At 35.7% G+C, this 21,092-nt stretch overlaps 1 protein-coding gene across 1 annotated transcript in view; it reads left to right on the top strand.

Annotated features, from left to right (window-relative positions):
- Nucleotides 1-7,415: 7,415 nt before the first annotated feature.
- Nucleotides 7,416-21,092, top strand: part of LOC125649859 (uncharacterized) — a 31,461-nt gene continuing 17,784 nt past the window's right edge. Inside the window, exons 1-6 of the mRNA XM_056166006.1 lie at nt 7,416-7,500; nt 7,744-7,872; nt 14,255-14,401; nt 16,567-16,790; nt 18,584-18,763; nt 20,850-21,023. Coding sequence (XP_056021981.1) covers nt 7,422-7,500; nt 7,744-7,872; nt 14,255-14,401; nt 16,567-16,790; nt 18,584-18,763; nt 20,850-21,023 — 933 coding nt within the window. The 5' untranslated portion in view covers nt 7,416-7,421. The remainder of the gene's footprint in view (nt 7,501-7,743; nt 7,873-14,254; nt 14,402-16,566; nt 16,791-18,583; nt 18,764-20,849; nt 21,024-21,092) is intronic.

Raw genomic sequence — 21,092 nt, 5'->3', positions numbered from 1 at the left:
GTGTGTATTTGTTCAGGACAACCGAACCTACAAATGAATTCATTAACAAGACGATCAGCAACAGTGAGTGCAGTATGATTTTCAATTGCAAATGCTTCCTTCCATTTTGTGAAATAGTCCCCAATTACCATTATATATTGGTTACCTTTATTTGAAACAGGTAGGGGGGGGCAAAGATATATATTGCGATACACTGTAAGGGGGCAGTGATTTTGAACTGATGCAGTTCATTTCTTCCCAACCCGGGGCCAGGTTTATTTCGAGCGCACAATTCACAAGATTTGCACCACCTGTCTATATCCTCTCGCATGTCTGGCCAATAGAACCGACGTTTAATAACATCTATTGTTCTGTCCCTACCAAAATGACCCGCAGTCTGACTAGAATGCAAGTGGTTGAATATTTCAGTTCGTATGTTAGTAGGTGCTACTAACCGAAGTTCGATAGAATTCCTACAATGTGACTTTTTGTACAAAAGCTCATCGCGAATTTCTAGAAATTCCCATTGTGACCATAACGTTTTTGATCCTTTTGTTAGGTTCTCAACCTCGGATTTGGGTGGTTTATGATTAGTATAAGTGCCAATCAAATCGATAATAGGCCCTAAGCTTTCGTCTTCATTTTGAAATTTGCACAAGTCTTCACGAGACCATGTATCTAACCAATTAACTCGATTAGATTCTGTTGTATCGGAACAAGCGCCCTGTTCCACGACTGGATGTACTAGAATTTTGTCACAACTTTGATCAGTGTTACAATAGTTGACACATTCAGGACAGTCTGAGCGTTTACACTGTAGACGCGATAACCCATCCGCGTTTTTGTGCTTAGACCCAGGTCTGTGTTCAAGAACAAAATCATAACACTCTATAACACTCAACCAACGTGCAAACATCCCCTCAACGTCTTTAAAATTTCGCAACCATTTCAAGGGAGCATGATCACTTCGCACAACAAATTTTCTGCCTAATAAGTAATAGCGGAAATGTCTCAGAAAGGAAACGAGTGCCAAGAGTTCTCTCTTGGTCGTGCAGTAATTTTGTTGAGTGTGACTTAACGTTTTACTGCCATACGCAATAACGCGCTCTTCACCGTCTTGAATCTGAGAAAGAACGCCACCCAGGGCATACGCACTTGCGTCTACGTCGAGTACGAATGTTTCTTTACTATCGGGAAATGCCAAAATTGGGGAAGTAATCAGCTTCTGTTTTAAAGAGTGGTAAGATTTCTCACATTCTGAATCCCATTTGAAGGTTACTTTTTTCGCGGTAAGTCTTGTGAGAGGAATTGCAATTTCAGAAAAGTTTTCAATAAATCTGCGGTAGTAACCGACAAAACCTAAGAAACTTCTAACATCTTTCTTGTTTTCTGGACGGGGCCAATTCTCAACAACTTTCGTTTTATCTGGGTCATACTGTATGCCTTGTTCGGAAACTAAATGACTTAGGTAGGTGACCTCTTCATGAAACAACGAACATTTCTTTGGTTTGAGTTTCAAACCTGCTTCCCGAAGTTTACAAAATACAAAACGTAGATTTTCAAGAGCTGTTTCAAAATCTCTACCAAAAACAATTATGTCGTCTAGATAACATAAACATTTTTCAAGGCAAAGATTTCCTAACACTTTCTCCATTAAACGTTGAAATGTGGCGGAGGCATTACAAAGGCCGAATGCCATGACATTGAACTGAAACAAACCCCGGTGAGTTGTAAACGCCGTCTTGATTTTATCTTTTTCGTCCATTTTTATCTGCCAATAACCACTGGCCAGATCTAGCGTTGAGAACCATTTATTTCCTGACAATTTGTCTAGGGTATCGTCAATTCTTGGGAGCGGAAACGCGTCTTTTTTCGTGACTGAGTTTAATTTACGAAAGTCCAGACAAAATCTGGGTGTACCGTCCTTTTTGGTTACTAAGCATAACGGGGCGCGCCAAGGGCTATCACTGGGCTCAATTACTTTGCTTTCAAGCATTTTATCCAACTCAGACTCAACTATTTCTCTTTGCTGCAGTGCCATTCGTCGTGGGGGTAAGCGGATAGGGACACTATCACCCGTGTCTATTTTGTGGGTTACTATGTCAGTCTGTCCCACCTTTCCGTCAGGTCCCACAAAAATCTCTTTGAACTCGCGAATAAGTTCAACAACCTTTTCTTTCTCTTCGCGTTTTAAATTAACTGACGTGTTTTCCACAAGCAACGACAAATGTTCCGGTAATGTACCAGATTGATCTTCCCGCGATGACTGATCATAAAAAATTTCTGACATTTGTCCCACTGTAGCTAGGACATCATCACGTTTTAATTTCACTGGCTTTTCGTCAAGATTTAGAACTGAAATGACTTGACTTGTGTTTTCTGTATTAACAATTGATCCGGCTACAAAGAGACTTTTATTTCTTGCAAATTTTGACGCCTCAACTATGCCCTGCTGATCAGGACTAAAACCCGCGATGTAACCCTCAACTACCATCTCGGAATTTCCAGGAATTGTAAAATTCTCAATGGCTTTTAGAAAGGCAACTCTGGAATTTGTGTTTTGAAACAACTTTATTGATCCGCTTTTGAACCTTAATTTCCTTTTTCGGATTAAAATATCCATGTCATTCTTTTCAAGGAAATCCGTCCCCAATAGACCATCAATTCCTTTTAAATTTCCAACAACAAAATGGTGTTCAAAAGCATGATTTCCGACTGATAGTTTAACCATTTGTTTCCCAAATACAACTAATTTATTCCCATTTGCAGTTTGGAGTACGGTGTCAGTACTCTGAAGCGCGGTTTCTAATTTTAGCTGATCATGAAGACTTTTCCTTAGTACTGAAACAGGTGCTCCTGTATCTATAAGTAGCTGGCAATGTTGATCTCCTATTTGTGCTTTTACATATAAACATGTGGTATTTTTCTCCACATTCACTGACTTCAGTGAACTGTCTTTAATCGCGTGTTTTGATTCAGTTTTACTTGGTAACTGACTATTTGTCTTAGATTTGACATCAGGATTTTGGTTTTCATTAGAAAACTCTTTCAACGCGCTGAGATCAGTAGTTGTCTTTGAAACCGCAGGTGATTTCATCTCAATTGAAACTGGGTCATTAGTACGGTCTGTTGACTTTTCGTTTGCAAATGATCGTTTGTCACTTTTCAAGGCTGACATTCCGACCTCAATGTCAGCCGATATTAGTTTAAAGTTTTTGGGGTTTGCCCGGGTTTTGTAACTGCCGGTCTAAGATCGGGAAATTTCCTGTAACATCGGTTTTCTATGTGACCTACACCTTTACAATAATTGCATATAATTTCAGATCTGGTCTTAGGCTCTGGTGTGGAAGTTTGAGTACTTTTTAGTAAATCTTTTATTTCTATTTTGAATTTCTCTAGTTTGCGATCAATCATTTTCTCCATTTCCTCTCGATGGACAGAAGTTTCTCTCTTCTGAAGCGTGTGCATGGGTATCATGCCCTGATCGCGTTCGGTCCCGAACTCGTTACACGGTTTTTTTTTTACATGATCTAGAGAACCATCAAAGGCCTCATATTCCATTGCGTATGCGATCGCTTGATCTAGTGACAAGGGATGGTGAAATTGGACATGTTTTTTGAGTTCATAATGTCCTAAACCATGAATGAAATGGTCTATAATTTGCGCTTCTAAAGCAGAGTAGGCGACATGGGGATATGCTTTTAATGCTAATCTGCGTAAGGCATAACCGAATTCTGCTGCAGATTCCTGTTTCTCGCGTTTTCTGTTTTTAAATTCACACCTAAACGCTACTTCTCTTTCAACAGGATTAAATCGCCTGCCCAGAATAGATTTAAGCCTAGTATAATCTTGCAAGTCAGACCGCGTACATTCACTGAGTAGTTTTTGCGCGTTGCCTTTTAAAGACATAATGAGCTGTTGAGAACGTTCGCGTTCATTCCAGCCATTCCAGTCTGCTACTTGTTCGAAGCTAATTATATAATCTTGCCAGTCGGTTGATGTACCATCAAATTTCTCGGGTTCTTTTTCTTTAAGAATTTTGTCACTGTTAAGTGAGTAGCCCGGTGAATAACTATGCAAAGTTCGCATCGGAGTGTAACACTCCTCGTCCCGATATAATCTGCCAGTATCTGTATAAAGTGGCGGATCTAGAAATCTATTGTGATCTATAGGAGTATTGTACTCCACGTGCCGATCAATACTACGTCGTGGCGGATCTACCAAACCATTGTTATCATTGAATGATATTCGACTTGTTTGCCTGGGAGTATTGCACTCCTCGTGCAGAGTTCTATCCGAAATAATACGGCGTCTTGGCGGATCTACCAACCCATTGTTATCATTGAATGATATTCGACTTGTTTGCCTGGGAGTATTGCACTCCTCGTGCAGAGTTCTATCCGAAATAATACGGCGTCTTGGCGGATCTACCAAACGGCTATAATCATCAAAACGATGCCAATCAGACTGACTAACAAACCTGTTTGACAGGTCTCTATTCTCGGACGCATTCGAAGGCGTCTTTTCAATTTTTGGTCTAGCACCGCTAACTGACAGAATCGTAATCAGTGTAAAAAGGGGATTTCCTGTCGATTTTGTCTTTTAATTGCTTTAATATGTCGTCAACATACTTATCAAAATCGCGATTTGATTCATCATGTTTGTCCTTACCCGAAGGACCAAATGTTGCCATTTTCAAACAAATTAGACCTTCACTTTAAGTTTAACATTCATTCAACATTCAAATTTGACTCAAATCCTGGTTCAAACGGCACCACTGTAGTAGTTGGGCATTCTGCCACTACTATTGATATGTTCTTTTTACTTCGCGTTGTGTTGTTTTTTTTTAATGATGATAAGTGTTATATAATGTATTCAACCCTTTAGATATTTCCAGGTAAGTTTGAGTCCGCCTAGAGTGAGGCTAGCAATAAAATAATAAATAAATAAAGTTTTAAACCTTTAATAAAGTTCAACAATTGTATGATAAATACCAAAATAATAATCCCGGGGAATGAATGTGGCTTGAGAGAAAAATATAACTAAATAGGAAAAATAAAGAAACAATAATCAAAAATACAGGGTGAGGCAACTCCTGATATTTACCTTGTTGCAAGGAATGGCTCAGCAGAAGCCCCGAGCACGGTTGTGCTCGGGTTTAAATACTATTCTTAACAAAAGAATGAAAGTAAAAGTTACCTGTAATGTGATTTGATAATAAATCTAGAAGTAACCAATGAGAAGTTTTGTAATAAAATACGTTTGAAAATAAAAGATAACTCTCTTCCAATTTCATGAAATAAACAACTCGAATACGAAGATAGGAATTTACGTAGACAAGTAAGTAGAAAATAATGAAATGGAGATAATATACTAGACCGATACTACCACACAAATATTTATATTGCATTCATTAGCCTAACCCTAACAGATTAAATAACCTAATTATTATAGAATACGCGACCTCCTTCTCATCGTCGGAAACCCACGGTTGATTACGCTTCGTTCCTCTCTCCATCGATGGAGAGAGGAACGAAGCGTAATCAACCGTGGGTTTCCGACGATGTCTCCTTCTTAGATCCATGGATTTTACTAGAGATATTTCTTTATTTGGTATTTGCTATGCAATTTGGTCGTACTTATTCACTAAGCATTTGTCAAATACTTTATGGACGTATACATGTAAACTATTAAGTCAAATTAGTGCCAGGGTGAGGCCCTTCGAGTAGTTGTATGGAGGACAGTTCGTGTTTCTAATGAATTTTCAGATGCCTTCGTTGATAAATGTCTGCCGACGAATTCAGTCCATCTTCAATTACTACCTAGCCATAAGCGAACAAATAAAAAAAATAAACTACCAAACATTGACCAATTTTCTAAAATCTTTTTCTCTACAACCGTAGGAAAGCCTTTTTTAATTCACAGGGGAGTATGGTGGCTGATTTGTGCTATTTTACAATTTGTCGTCTTTGAGAGTTGTTTATATCATCGGGTATATTTCTGCATAATTGACTTTTAAATTGCCTATTTTACCCCATGCTCCCATTGCTTATATACTCTTATTATATGAACAATCAATGACATAAACAATTAATGACACAAACAATTAATGACATAAACAATTAATGACATAAACAATTAATTATATAAACAATTAATTATGTAAACAATCAATGATACAAACAATTAATGATACAAACAATTAATGATACAAACAATTAATCATATAAACAATTAATGACATAAACAATTAATGACATAAACAATTAATGAAACAAACAATTAATGATACAAACAATCAATGATATAAACAATTAATTATATAAACAATTAATGATATAAACAATTAATGACATAAAAATTAATGAAACAATTAATGATAAAAACAATCAATGATATAAACAATTAATGATATAAACAATTAATGATACAAACAATCAATGACATAAACAATTAATGATATAAACAATTAATTATATTAACAATTAATTATATAAACAATTAATGACACAAACAATTAATGGCATAAACAATTAATGATACAAACAATTAATTATATAAAGAATTAATTATATATATATATTATTACTACAGTAACTTGATCCGAAGAGTCGGATCACGTCGAGTTGACAGGCGCGGATCATCAGATCACACGAGACGCGAAGCGTCGAGTTTGATCTGATGATCCGCGCCTGTCAACGAGACGTGATCCAACTCTTCGGATCAAGTTACTGTAGTAATGATAAATTTATTATATACCCCCTTCTGCATTTTAAATCCACATTTATAAGATGATAAATGTAATCCAAATTATCAAAAACAGACATACCATGAAATTATGTTTTGTGTACGCAGTTTTGTTTTGTGACGCGGTCAATATTTTCCACAAATAACGTTGCGTTGATGCATTGTGACGGCATCAGTTTCAGAGGATACTGATACGGAATCAGAAAACCACAGTGTGGTGATCCGGAAAACCGGATCACACGCTGTGAAATCCACAGAATCAACGAACGATACATTGATGGGTATATAATAAAAACAATTAATGATAAAAACAATTAATGATACAAACAATCAATGATACAAACAATTAATGATACAAACAATTAACGATATAAACAATTAATTATATAGACAATTAATGATATAAACAATTAATGATACAAACAATTAATGATATAAACAATCAATGATCCAAGCAATTAATTATATAAACAATCAATGATATAAACAATCAATGACACAAACAATTAATGATACAAACAATTAATGATACGAACAATTAATAATATAAACAATCAATGGTATAAACAATTAATTATACAAACAATTTTGACATTTGTTTATACAATTCATTTCCTTACCCTAGATAATATACGTGTACATATTTGACTGCAGTATCATATGAACTATACAATTCATTTTCAGAAAAATACACAATGGGGAAGTTAAGAGCCTTTTACATTGAACTTGAAAACCCCATAGGTACTAATGTGATGCACACGTATATCATCTACGGTAAGGAAATGAATTGTATAAACAAATGTCAAAATCGTGCAGGTATGATGTTTCTTCCGGACGTTTTGCATTTTTGAAATTAAAGCCCCTAGAAAACAGGCCCCAGGGACGGTTGTAGAAGCTATCATTTTTTATGCCTAAACAAAAAGCGAAAATAAAACATACAAACAAAAGACAAACCAAAGCCTAATCGGCAAACTTTATACAATGTCATATAAATCAGAAGAATATCTATTTTTTCAGGAAAGTCTACAATGGGAAAATTAAGAGCCTTCTACATTGAGCTTGAAAACCCCCAGGGAGTGATCTTTGCAGGACAAATCTTAAATGGGAGGGTTGTTGTGGAACTGGGTGCAGAGATGAAAATGAGAGGTAAACAGTGATACTAAACATTGTACGGTTTCAGTTGTTTTTACCAGAAACACAAATACATATATGTACCATTTGTAATGCACAATGACAAGTTTTTACTGACGAATTAAGAGCTTGTTTCACTAAGGGTGTGGTTTTATGCAGGACTAGATATGAGTCTAAATTCGACATCTACTCCTGCGTAGTCGTAAAGGTAGACTCTGGATTGATGTGTTCGAATTGAGTGTGAAATTCTAATGTTTTACACTTGGACAGTATCTATTTTCACACAGAAATTTGAATAATTCAATTGCATTTACAAACTTTGTCGCAAACTTTCATTTATCACATTGATTGAATATTGTTTATCGTCCCTCTCCAGAATATTTCACACATATGGAGACATCACCACTGCCGGTGAAGGGCTGCAAAATTTAGGCCTATGATCGGCACTTATGGCCATTGAGAAGGGGGGGGGGATCTTTATCGTGCCACACCTGCTGTGACACGGGACCTCGGTTTTTGCGGTCTCATCCGAAGGACCACCCCACTTAGTCGCCTCTTACGACAAGCAAGCGGGCACTGAGGACCTATTCTAACCCGGATCCCCACGGGACAATTGACAAGGATTAAGAACACGGTGTTATAAAACATGATACATTAAATTTGACAAAGTATTTCAAAATGATACAATTATTTTTTTTCGATTTGAGATCATCTTCGTAAACTAGATATAGGTACATGTATTTTTTTAAAATGTTATATATGTACATGTGTAACAGCAGACATGCAATTGTATTGTTTGGGGAAGTACAAGTATACGGAATTACGGAATGAACTTTGGTACTAATGTAGATCGAGTATATGTGAATATACTGGTATGCATAGTAGAATTTTATGTCATTTGGTTTATTGTTTTTTCATTGGAGAACTTGGATACCCTACATTATATTTAGAGTTTTATACCTTTACTCTTTAATAGTAAAGTCGAACATAAGTGATACGCCTGTGCTACATACCGTAAAAGAAGTTCTTATCTCCCGTAATGCCCCCACCCCCCACGCTTGCGCACATCCCCCATAAATCATGCCACTCTTAAATGAATATGCAAATTACAGAATCGCCGTTTCCCCTTGCATTGAATAGACCAGTGATCCGTTGATACCAGTATAAAATTGTCGCAGTTGTCAGCTTTCATTTTTCATAGTTTATCATACTGACAAAATATTGTTCCAACATCGAAAATACGGCACATAGAGCTTTAATGAATTTAGGGGCACCCGATACACTGCACGGTGGAAACACAGAAGAGTTTTAGCAGTTACCATTGATTCAAGTGTTTATACTGTCTGCTTTTTTTTCAATCCCTAAAGCCTTGACAGTCAAGGAATGCCAACCAGATTAACACAGAATTATAACTTGCTAAGAGTACTTGTACTTTTGAAGACTTTTAAATTTCTTTTATCTTTTACTTTGCAGAATCTCATTTAATTATTACTTGAGTGACATGGCAGGTATGAGTTTATTACCACCACCCCTATTCTTTTTTCCTGATTTGACAGATTAAATATATTCTACATGTATTCTATATATGATAAGAAATAGGGTCTGGCAGAAACTAAACTATCACAACATTACTAAAGAATTGTATATCTAGTCTCCTGAATGTTACCTATTTGCAAAGATAAAGTTGGTATTATTTGTTTGTTGTGGAGAATTGTTATATTCGGACTTATGCTATATGAACTGGAGTCTCTGTATACATATACTAATCGAATTGGGTATGAGAAACTCCCGTCCCGCCCTCACCCTTTGTTGTGTGTGATACTGTTGAATACAATGTGCACTATTGATCAATTCATTAAAACTGTGGGATATAGATTAGGATTGAAATATTCAAGATGAATGGGTCAAGTAATCCCAAGTGGACTATTGATCTTAATTTCTCATCAGCAATTTATTTTGACGAGAAGACAGCTGTGAACCTTGGACGCCATCCACATATAACCGTGTGCTTAAGGACATACGCGAAATTTCTGACATTTTCTCTAACAGTTTAAGATTAGTTTTCATATCTTCGATATTCAGAGTTCTTGTATGATTTCCGAATCAGGTTGAAATTTTATATTGTAGTAATATTACAAGACTTTGCATATCGGCCTGGGCAGTTCAGTGGTTAGATCACCTAACTAGTAACGCAAGAGACCCTGGTTCAATACCCGATTGTTCTAAAGATTTTCCTCTCCTTCTGTTCTTTTATACAATGTACTGCAATACGCAATAGCTGACTTTACATTTTTACTTGCAATAACCAGGAATATCAAAATATGCTAACTCTAAATCAGACATGGTAATCCCAAGAGTTTTTGTAGAAACGAGGTGAAATGCAAGTGCGTGAAATCACGAAAAATTATATGTTATTGAGAAACGCCGAGTATGCCCTAAGAAAGCAATGTATTTTGCCAATATAGACGTATTTTCCTCGATATTTTGATGGGGAAAAATGAAACTGACGAATTTCAGTACTTGAGAAATACTGGGAAAATATGATATTATCTTTAACATACAGTAATTTGCAACCAAAAACTTTAATTTATTATATATTGTTTAACGTCCCACTCGAGAATCATTCACTCATATGGAGACGTCACCATTACCACTGAAGGGCTGGAAAATTTAGGCCTATGATCCGCACTTACGGTCTTTGAATAGGGAGGGACTTTAATCGTCCCACACCTGCTTTAACATGTGGCCTCGTTTTTTGCGGTTTTCGAAGGACCGCCCCATTTAGTCGCCTCTTACGACAAGCAAGGGGTACTGAGGACCTATTCTAACCCGGATCCCCACAGGCCTGGTAGTGTTGAAAATCAATCCTAATATGTTTTTTCTATATCTGACATACATTATATTTGATTAATATTTCACTGTAAAAGAATTCATATTTACACCATTGCCATTACAGTAGTCGTAATTCTTGATGCATTTAAAGACCCAATTTTAAGTTGACACCCCCAAATTGTAAGCTGCCTGCCAATCAAACATTTAACAATAGATCTCAGGTGGAGTGACATCTGCAGACACTGTGGTCTGGGGCTACCCAAGAGAGGTGTTTTCATATCCAGTTCTTTAGATCTTGAGGAAGCCCAGTATACCTGAGTTTTGATAGCAATGACCTGTCCACAACTGCTATTTTCTTGTCATTCAATTGTTTTTAAAAAGGCCTCTGAACAATGCAATTTCAATATAATTGTAATTTCCCCCCTCTATATACCTGTATTATAAATTACACAATCAGAAATCAAACAATAATTTGCACAATAATTTCTAAAACTTGTAACTTATTGAAATAATTTATGTCATCAATTTATGATACCTCTATATTTATAACAGAAATTATTCATTGAGTCAATGACAGAGAGAGAGAGAGAGAGAGAGAGAAAGAGGTATGGGTGTAGAATGTGTGTCAGCTACCCTTAGGAATACAACCATTATTCAAACACTATGACCACAGAAACTCTGCAGAGGTCCCTGAGACAGGTCCTGTGTATATCAAAACTATATATATATATATATATATATATATATATATATATATATATTCAGTACCTAGTTGTGATTATTTAGTGCTTTATATATTAATTAATTGATTATCACATGTATCGTTTAGATCCTAGGGGTAAACGTAAGGTTGGGTGTTATAATTGTTTGTTTGTGCTTTATATATATATATATATATATATATATATATATATATATATATATATATATATATAAAAGCATGGACAGGTAGATTTCTACCATGTTCTGTCTCTGTGTATTTCTTTGAGTGTCATGGGATATAGCAATTAACACCTTGGTAGACCCTGGCCACTCAGGTAAATAACATCTGTTTAGATTAGGCTCCGCCTACATTTTCACTGACCGTACGGTCATGAGATGGGTCTTTAAGAGGATGGATATTACGGGTTATGCATTTTTTCTGTAGCTACCTTTATCACCCGATGAAACAACAAAGAAAGCATTTATTGCTTAAATATTTACATTTGCCAATGCATTTCCTTTTATGACAATACTAATGAAATTGACATTCAACGTCGTATAACATGAAGTTGGTCACGTGATCAGTCTTTTCTTGTGTATGATACCATTACCGCTTCAAAAGCCAGGCACTTTCACCTCGTTTCTTGCTTATGCAATGCAGTGGGGATTTAGAGGTCTTCCCACTTTTCTTAACATATTTAAAAAAAAAGAAATAGTGCGAGTAAAAATAGCTGAGTACTTTTGCTAATATTCTACTTTTACATGCCCCCCTTATTTCGGAAATCCTGGATCCGCCTCTGCAATGACTTCATAGAAAAAACAAAATTAAAAATAAAACGCATCAGAATATTTATACAAAGTTTATTTTTTTAACAGACAAGAATTTCATCAATTAATACAACAGAAACATTGAACATACCATTTAGTTGTTTCATCGTAAATTGATACTGTCTGCAACTACATGTAGGAGTAAACCTGCAACTTCTTCAGCATGGCGAATTCATACGATGACTTTGATATATTGGAAGCGAAGAAATGGAGACGAGTCATATCTATAGGACTTTATAATGATGATAACCTGTTGTTTCCAGCCAACAGCCATCACGGCAATGACGTGGCATGAGCGAGGCTGCTTAATTTCGATATTGTCCATATCAGGGCACCTCTACGAGCCTTCATTAAAATCCTACAACAAAACTTTCTCAATTGAACAAAAACTATCTGTTTTTCATACCGATTGTTAGACCGTTCTTGGCACACTGATTTTGACTACGGATAACTCCGGAGGGGCCTCCATGGCCGAGTGGTTAGAGCATCGCGCTCAGTATCACACGGTCTCTCACCTCTGGTTAGCGCGCGTTTGAATCCCGCTCGCGCCGGTAAGTGAAAGTTTCCCAGTTACCTTTCGGAAGGTCGGTGGTCTCTTCCCAGGCACATTATGTCTGGGTTCTTTCTTCCACTAATAAAAACTGAGCACCACCAGATAACTGAATTTGTTTTAATGTGGTAGAAGACAGCAAATAATAATAATAATAATAATAAAAAAAACCCAAAAAAAACAACAAAAAAACAACAACAAACAACCGGATAACTCCGTTTACTTGATCAGGATATAGGGCTCACGGCAGGTGTAACCGGTAGACAGTGGATGCTTACTCCTCCTAGGCACCTGATCCCACCTCTGGTGTGTCCAGGGGTCCGTGTTTGCCCAACTATCTATTTTGTATTTCTTATAGGAGTTATGAGATTGGTCACTGTTCGTTATCTTCACTTTTCATCTGTCAGTTCATATTTATTTTCTTTAATAAACACCACTGAGGTTATAAAAAGCAACCTACCTGCACATCATACATGGCTACAACCACGGGTCCTAACGATGAAAATACCGCTGTTCCCTTCCAAAATTTGCAAAAACCTAACCATGAGCTTAACGTTAACTTGATCCATTTATCCTCCATCAGTTCTCTCAGACCCTCTGAATATTTGTCGAAATCTGTGTTCAACAATTGCGTTTTCAACTTCAGGTAGGTCGACACAACTGTTTCTCCATCGTTGATCGCGACCAAATCACAACACGGATGTAGTTTACTCGCTTTTCTTGTCTTCAAATCAGTTGACTCTACGCTCTAAATTACCTTTATTTTACACCTGTTTCGTCTTTTTTCAAATCTTCTAAATTAGATATTTATATCTTGTATTCTCTCAGATATTGATCCTAATTATTTATTCAATAAAAATCTAACGCACTATATTTTGTGTTGTTCGATCGTTATTTCGGTCATCTCCTACATAAGACCACAAATCGAAATAGAAACGTAAATATAAGAACTAAGTTACCATTGATGAGTTTTATTACTATAATGCCCTTCGGGTGTTATATGATTTGATCACTTGACCAACTTCATGTCCTATCCCAATAACACTCAAAAATGATAAAAGTACATGTAATTGCACTGCAGTGTTCGATAACAAAATCTGCTTGGACATAAGTAAATGAACCACTCCAACCCCTCTTCAAGACTACAGGAGTTAATCTGTCAAAAATGAATTATTTTTAAACTTTCACAGCTTTCCATGGGTCAATATGCGATGATATCAGGTTAAAGTATCATAGACAAATAATATCGTTATCAAAATTTCAGATCAACACATATTGTTTCAGAAATATGATTGACGTTTAAAGGACTGGCTTATGTGCATTGGACGGAGCAACATAGTACCGGAAGTGGAAAGAATAGACATACCACAACCAGACATTATAGTGCCACAGAGAACTACTTCCACCAAGTTGTACCGGTTTTTGGAAAAGGTCTGTACACTTTATTTTGATGTTACTAAATCCCTACCTGTGATACTGTTTCAGAAATAAGGTTGACATTCAAAGGCCTGGCTTATGTACATTGGACGGAGTCCCACACAACTGGCACAGGAAGTAATAGCAGTACGGAAACTAGACATTACAGTGCGACTGAAAAATACTTCAACCAGTGTGTACCTGTCTTTGGAAGAGGTTGTAGTTCGGAAGTTCTATTTCTTGTCTATTTACTCCATCATTTAATTTTTAAAAGTGTGTTCCTGGCTACGATAAAAATGATACGAACTGTTGTAGTGCATGATGTAGCTCAAGTGGTTTTACTGGATAAACGATAAATGGAGGAACTTTGATATTTTCCCTGCCTATACATATGTACATGTAATATGTATATCATGATTTTTGTCTTTGTAATGAAAACAGTATTATGGTATCTTTTTATTGTAGATCAACATTTTTAGGTTACCTGAGTTACGTATGTGACCTATTGCTTTTGGTCTGCGTCCGTCGTCGTGCGTCTCCCATCGTGAATATCTTTAACTTCTTGATAACCTTCCCATTCTTTTCTTTTGTATGAAACATCTTTGTGACAAGGGGGACTTGAATTGTAATTTTGTCCTTTCTGATTTAATCATGTCAGCTGGCTGTAGAAGATCTCTGGTAGCCATTTTTGTATGTATGCTGAAATAGGATTAAATTGACACTCTATGCCTGTGGTGGAGAGAAGAGATGGGGGATTGTTTTTACCTGTACCTTTTCATTATTCAAATTGCACAGATTGCAAACAATATACATATGCATATATTATCTGTATTGCTCTATGATATGTTTAACCTTTCTGCTGTAAATACTTGTATCTTACATGCATGTTCACTAAATGTTTTTATCTATATTCGATTATATGTATTTACATTCCTTAGAGTAATTATAATGGTATAGGACGTAATATATAAATTGTTTTAAATGATAGTACATTGCTGTTTTTGTTCGTCGTCGTGCGTTTGTCGTAAACTTTTGAGCATTGTCCGTTTCTTCTCTGCAGCGGTGAAACGAATTTTGGTATACAACATCTATGGATGAAGGGGAACACAAAATTGTGAATTTAATGGGCCCTGCCTCACTGCAGCATGAGTAGTATGACCAATATTATCAAAATCAATATAATCTTCAAAAATCTTCTTTACTCCTAGACATCAAGCAGTCAAACTATTAGGCCTAGCATGATTATAATAAACAATGAGGTATTTACCAAAATTGTGACACTCAAGAACCCAGGGTGCAGGATTCACTCCCCAGGTCGGGCTAAGTCCGCCAAAAATTGAAAATGCATATTATCTTAGAAAATCTTCCTCTTCTGGAATTAAAGGAGACAAAATGTTTGCATTATTATAATGGATTATAATACCCTTATATAATATTTACTCACAGGGGTAAAAGATTATATTAAATTGTGCAATTCATGACCACAGTTTTCAGGTACCATGGTGGTGCTAGATAGTGCATATACATTATGTATGAAAAATGCGATAGGGAATCGTCTTTACTGCTGAGCAACAAGCATGCAGGCTGTTTGTATGATCATAATGACCAATTACTACCCTTGGGTCCAGGTACCAGGGTGGGGCTTAGTTAATCAATTGTTGAAAATGACAAATATTTTAGAAAATCTTTACTTCTGGACATCAAGCAGGAAAACTGTTTGCATGATTACCTATGATGAGTAATGAGTTTTCTTTGAAACCTGAAAAAAAATCATTTACCCCTGTGAGAAGTGAAACAGAAAATAGCATATCGTTGTGCTGTAGTAAAACTTACTTAGATATATTGTTAGTTATACCAAAATATTCATCTTAGACCAAGTATAAGAATAGAGAAGTATAAAACACATTATGATTTCTAAAGAGTAAAACGTGTGCATACTCAGGTGACCATTAAGGCCCATGGGTATTTTGTTGAAAATTAATGATAGAATATTGTATAGCATCAATCATTTTGACTGACTCGAAATTTTAAGTATCGATTTGTACTATACAGGTATGGGAGTGACTTGATTTTCTGTGATATATATAATTACTATACAGGTATGGGAGTGACTTGATTTTCTGTAATATATATAATTACTATACAGTTATGGGAGTGACTTGATTTTCTGTGATATATATAATTACTATACAGTTATGGGAGTGACTTGATTTTCTGTGATATATATAATTACTATACAGTTATGGGAGTGACTTGATTTTCTGTGATATATATAATTACTATACAGTTATGGGAGTGACTTGATTTTCTGTGATATATATAATTACTATACAGTTATGGGAGTGACTTGATTTTCTGTGATATATATAATTACTATACAGGTATGGGGAAGGGTGGTGGTAACCGTCTACCTCCTGGCCATCACGTCTATCCATTTTCCTTCCAACTTCCCCCCAATCTACCCTCGTCATTTGAAGGCGGTGTTGGATATGTACGGTACACTATCAAAGGAACCATTGACAAGCCGTGGAAGTTTGATCATACTACGAAGAGACCGTTCACTGTCATTGCATTGTTAGACTTGAACATACAGCCTAACGCAGCGGTAAGCAAAAAAAAAGTACACTAAATGCAAATGGTCCGACTTGCCGAAAAATCGTTCTTTATTTAGTTTTATCTAGTCAAGGATTCCATGTATAGTCACGATGTGGGATTTAGGAGTTGAAGACTCCGTAAGATAAAAATGTTATTTTTCTATTTTTATGCCCCCGAGATCGAAGATCGGGGGTACATTGCTTTTGGCCTTTCTGTCATTTTGTAGTTCTGTAATTCCGTCATTCTGTCTGAAACTTTGACCTTGCTAATAACTTTTGAACAGTAAGTGCTAGAGCTTTGATATTTCACATGAGTATTCCTTGTGACAAGACCTTTCCGTTGGTACTAAACCTTTTGACCTTGACATTTGAACCACGTTTTGAAAAATTTACATTGGTCATAACTTCTAAATGATAAATATTAGAGCTTGCAGATTGCACATGAGTATTTCTTGTGACAAGATTTTTCTATTGGTACCTAGATATTTGTCCTTGTGACTTTGGCCATCTTCAGAATTGGCCATTATCGGGGGGCATTTGTATTTCACAAACACATGTTTGGTTTCATAAGTTAGATATACACCGTACTAGTAAAAGTTTCGTTTAAAACAGAATTTTTAAATTTACAACTTAACTTTGAACAAAATGAAACCGTACCTAATTTTTGTCGCATCTGATTTTGTTTTAACTAACTCCATACTCGCAGTTTTATCTGATACAAGTTTGAAAAATGTATTTATTTCCATTCATTACAGTTAAAACTAACAAATTATCAAATGAAATACATAGATCATCACACTTTTTAAGATACGAGACGTATATAAACAGAATCTATATCACCGTCAGAAAATTGTAATTTTCCTTAAACAGCGTTATCAAAATTTCATACAAACTGGTTATGACAATATAATAGCAATAATAACAATTTCATGAAACTGTATCTTCACAAAAATATACAAAATATCTGTAAAAAAATAAAGGAAATCTATCGCACAAAAGACTTGATAAAGAAATCAATAGAAACAGAGTTATTGCTCTTGGATTCAATATTTTGAATCGTATCATGGATTATTTATCTGTAACTTAGACTTTTAAAATACTTTATTTTTAACAAGATTTTTTACAATAACTATCAGGAAAGACTCCAACAAAATTTGAGTTCCTATCATGTATAAATCTAAATAAATCATTGATTTTGCAAAATCTGATGACATCACAGGAGGGTGGAATTACTTTAAACATGATAATTTCTATTAAGCAAGCTATATACATGTATGTAAGCAAACACATGACACGAGCCTTGTTTACATAGCAAAAATTGCGAATGTTGTACCTCATTTGTAACTCGACAACTGACATTCATACTTTTGCTGACCATTAGAAATACCTTAGTTAAGCATTGCAAACGTTAATAATGGGGAAATAAAATTAGCAAATTTTCAGATCAAATCATGTCCATGCCCCTTTAAAGGAAATTTCGGATCTATGACCTGTCTTCCGTTTCTAGAGCTGCACATTAGTATTTCCATCAAGATGCAATGCACTTTCAGTGTTTAAGCTATTTTCACGTGGTGTGAACAAGCAAATCTTAAAAGTGTTTATTAATTTCACCTTTAATCTGAAAAGTTCTTGTGCTATAATTCAACAAAAATGTATGGCATTTTGTATATCACTAAGTCAAATTAAAATTGTGAAAGAATAAGTAGATAATATTTGATCTTTCTCATTTGTCTTTCAAGTTAATTTTAGTTTCATAAAACACAATTTTTGGTTTTGTGAACATTTTTCTCTCCAAACAATACAGAGTGGGACCCATAACCAGCAGCATAGGTTCCTGTGTTGTCTGTGCTGTAGGTCAGGACCGATAACAGGGATGTTAAGACTGGACAGAGTGGGGTACGTCCCTGGTGAAGCAATAACCTTCCAGGCAGAAATCCAGAACATGACCAGCAGAGTATGTGGTACTCGTGTTAAGCTGTCTATGGTGAGTGTAGAGTTATTTATGATGTCGTCTAGATATAAAGGATGCCCTCTGGAACAGCGAATAAAATATTACATCGTGGAAATATGGTTACTTGGGATTGTAGTTTGCCCACGACTTCCGTAAAATATTGGTCATTTGAAACATCTGATACTGAGGACATGCATCACAACAGGTACCCCCCATGTAAGTTTCATCACTGTAGAGTACATTTACATGCACATTGTACTGTAAATTAAAGTGCCCTCAAATGTACATTTGATCACTCATCCAGAAATACAGTTCAATCGCAGCAATACGCCATATGTACATGCAAAAGTTAAGACCAAAGTTGAGATAATGATGGAATTTTTCATATAATTCCATGTCATGGTACAATGTAGGTTCTAGCAATTAGGTACCTGCTTTGGTGAAATAATCATGCAAGTGAACAGTATGGGTGTTATGGGTGAAAAATAAGCACACAGATTTTTAGTAACAGTTTGTGATTTATTTTTCAAAGTGTATTCCTATTCTTCTATGTTTAGTAAATGAGACGTGGTGAAAGAATTTGATAGGTTACATAGGAATATGCACTGGTTCCAGCGACAAAGCTTATAACAAATATTTTTCGTCTGTAAGGCTCATTATTACAACTGTATTTTAGAAGAACTTGGCTTTAATTCCACATTTTGGTGATCCAATTTATACTCAAAATTCCCTTTTTAAAACACGAAATTCTTCAAAAGCATGTTTCAATCTTAAACTCTTTTAGTATCCCCAGTCATTGAGACGAATAATCGAATCAATTTGATACGAGAGAGCCTATACTATGTATGATGCAAAGTTAAGATAACGAACAGTGATCAATCTCATAACTCCTACAAGCAATACAAAATAGATAATTGGGCAAACACGGACCCCAGACACACCAGAGGTGGGATCAGGTGCCTAGGAGGAGTAAGCATCCCCTGTTGACCGGTCACACCCGCCGTGAGCCCTATATCCTGATCAGGTAAACGGAGTTATCCGCAGTCAAAATCAGTGTGCCAAGAACGGCTTAACAATCGGTATGAAACACGTCAGACAGCATTTGACCCAATGCGAGGTTGTATTGACGAACTAGATCGTTATAACGACCATAGAATTTGCGAAATGCTGACTTCAATCGAGACTGTTGAAATCCCTGTACCATCAACTTGTTTGTCAGTAGCTTACCTCGATATATTTCTAAATCAAGGCAGGTTACTGACAAATAGATTTATGTTATTGAGTTTCAATAATCTCGTAAAAGTCAGCATTTCGCAATTTCTGTGGTCGTTAAAATGATCTTATTTTCAAATACAATCTTCCATTAGGTCCGACATGTATCACACTGCATGTAACTTTGCATACTGATTTGTCAGTTGTCAATTCTATCAGTAAGCTGGGGGTCCCCAATGGGATTCCATTACATTGGGGTTCCACGCAGGATAATTAAGATACTGCAAAACAGTCACGCCATAAGTGTTAATATCGTCATGATATGTGTTGCCTCATCTTGTGTACCTAGCTATTGCATCTTTGAGACTATAAAAACAATTGTTTTCTCTATGATCTTAAGTAGGGAATCAATAAACAATATTCATGGAAATTATTCCCTCTGATATGTAAACCGTAAATTGTCTGATCGAGGTATGGACACGCACACACAAATAAAAATTACATACTTTTATTGCATGAAAATTTCATAAAGTATGCGATTCAAATTTTTGCAGCTAGTAACTATATGTATTCTAACATTGTTAAAACTTGCATATATCAAAGACGTAAGAATAACTTTAATTTGACTTGTTGCAGATATTGCAATGGACGTATGATTTTCAAAAGTGTGACTATAAATCCCTTGGGCCTAATACAATTTCACGTAACTATACAAGTAAATTCTACAGATTGAATGATGAAATAGACAATGATGATGATGACGTAGCTATTTCGATAAATTAATACATGTAGCTTTGATTGATATAAACATCGTCAGAGACAAAAAAACATCGGAGCCTTTATTATTGTTTTAATGATAGCATCTACTAATTAGTGAATGTATTCTACAACATTTATATTTCTGCAGACCACGATATTTCATGCTACTACCAAATCAAAAACAAAAACCAAAGAAATTACAAGAGTAAATCATCCAGATATTCAACCAGGGGAAACAGAAAACTGGTCTGGGGACCGGCTCGTTATCCCGCCACTACCGCCATCCTTTCTGGTGGGATGCAGAATTATTGATATAATTACTGTTTAGAGGTAAGTGTATAAACAATTTGTGTTTCAGCAATATTTATATGTTCAAAGGAATCGCAAATAT

This window comes from Ostrea edulis, chromosome 5 (assembly GCF_947568905.1).
Source record: "Ostrea edulis chromosome 5, xbOstEdul1.1, whole genome shotgun sequence".
Taxonomy (NCBI): domain Eukaryota; kingdom Metazoa; phylum Mollusca; class Bivalvia; order Ostreida; family Ostreidae; genus Ostrea; species Ostrea edulis.
Note: the sequence above shows the minus strand (reverse complement) of the source record. Positions and strands in the feature narration are given on the sequence as shown.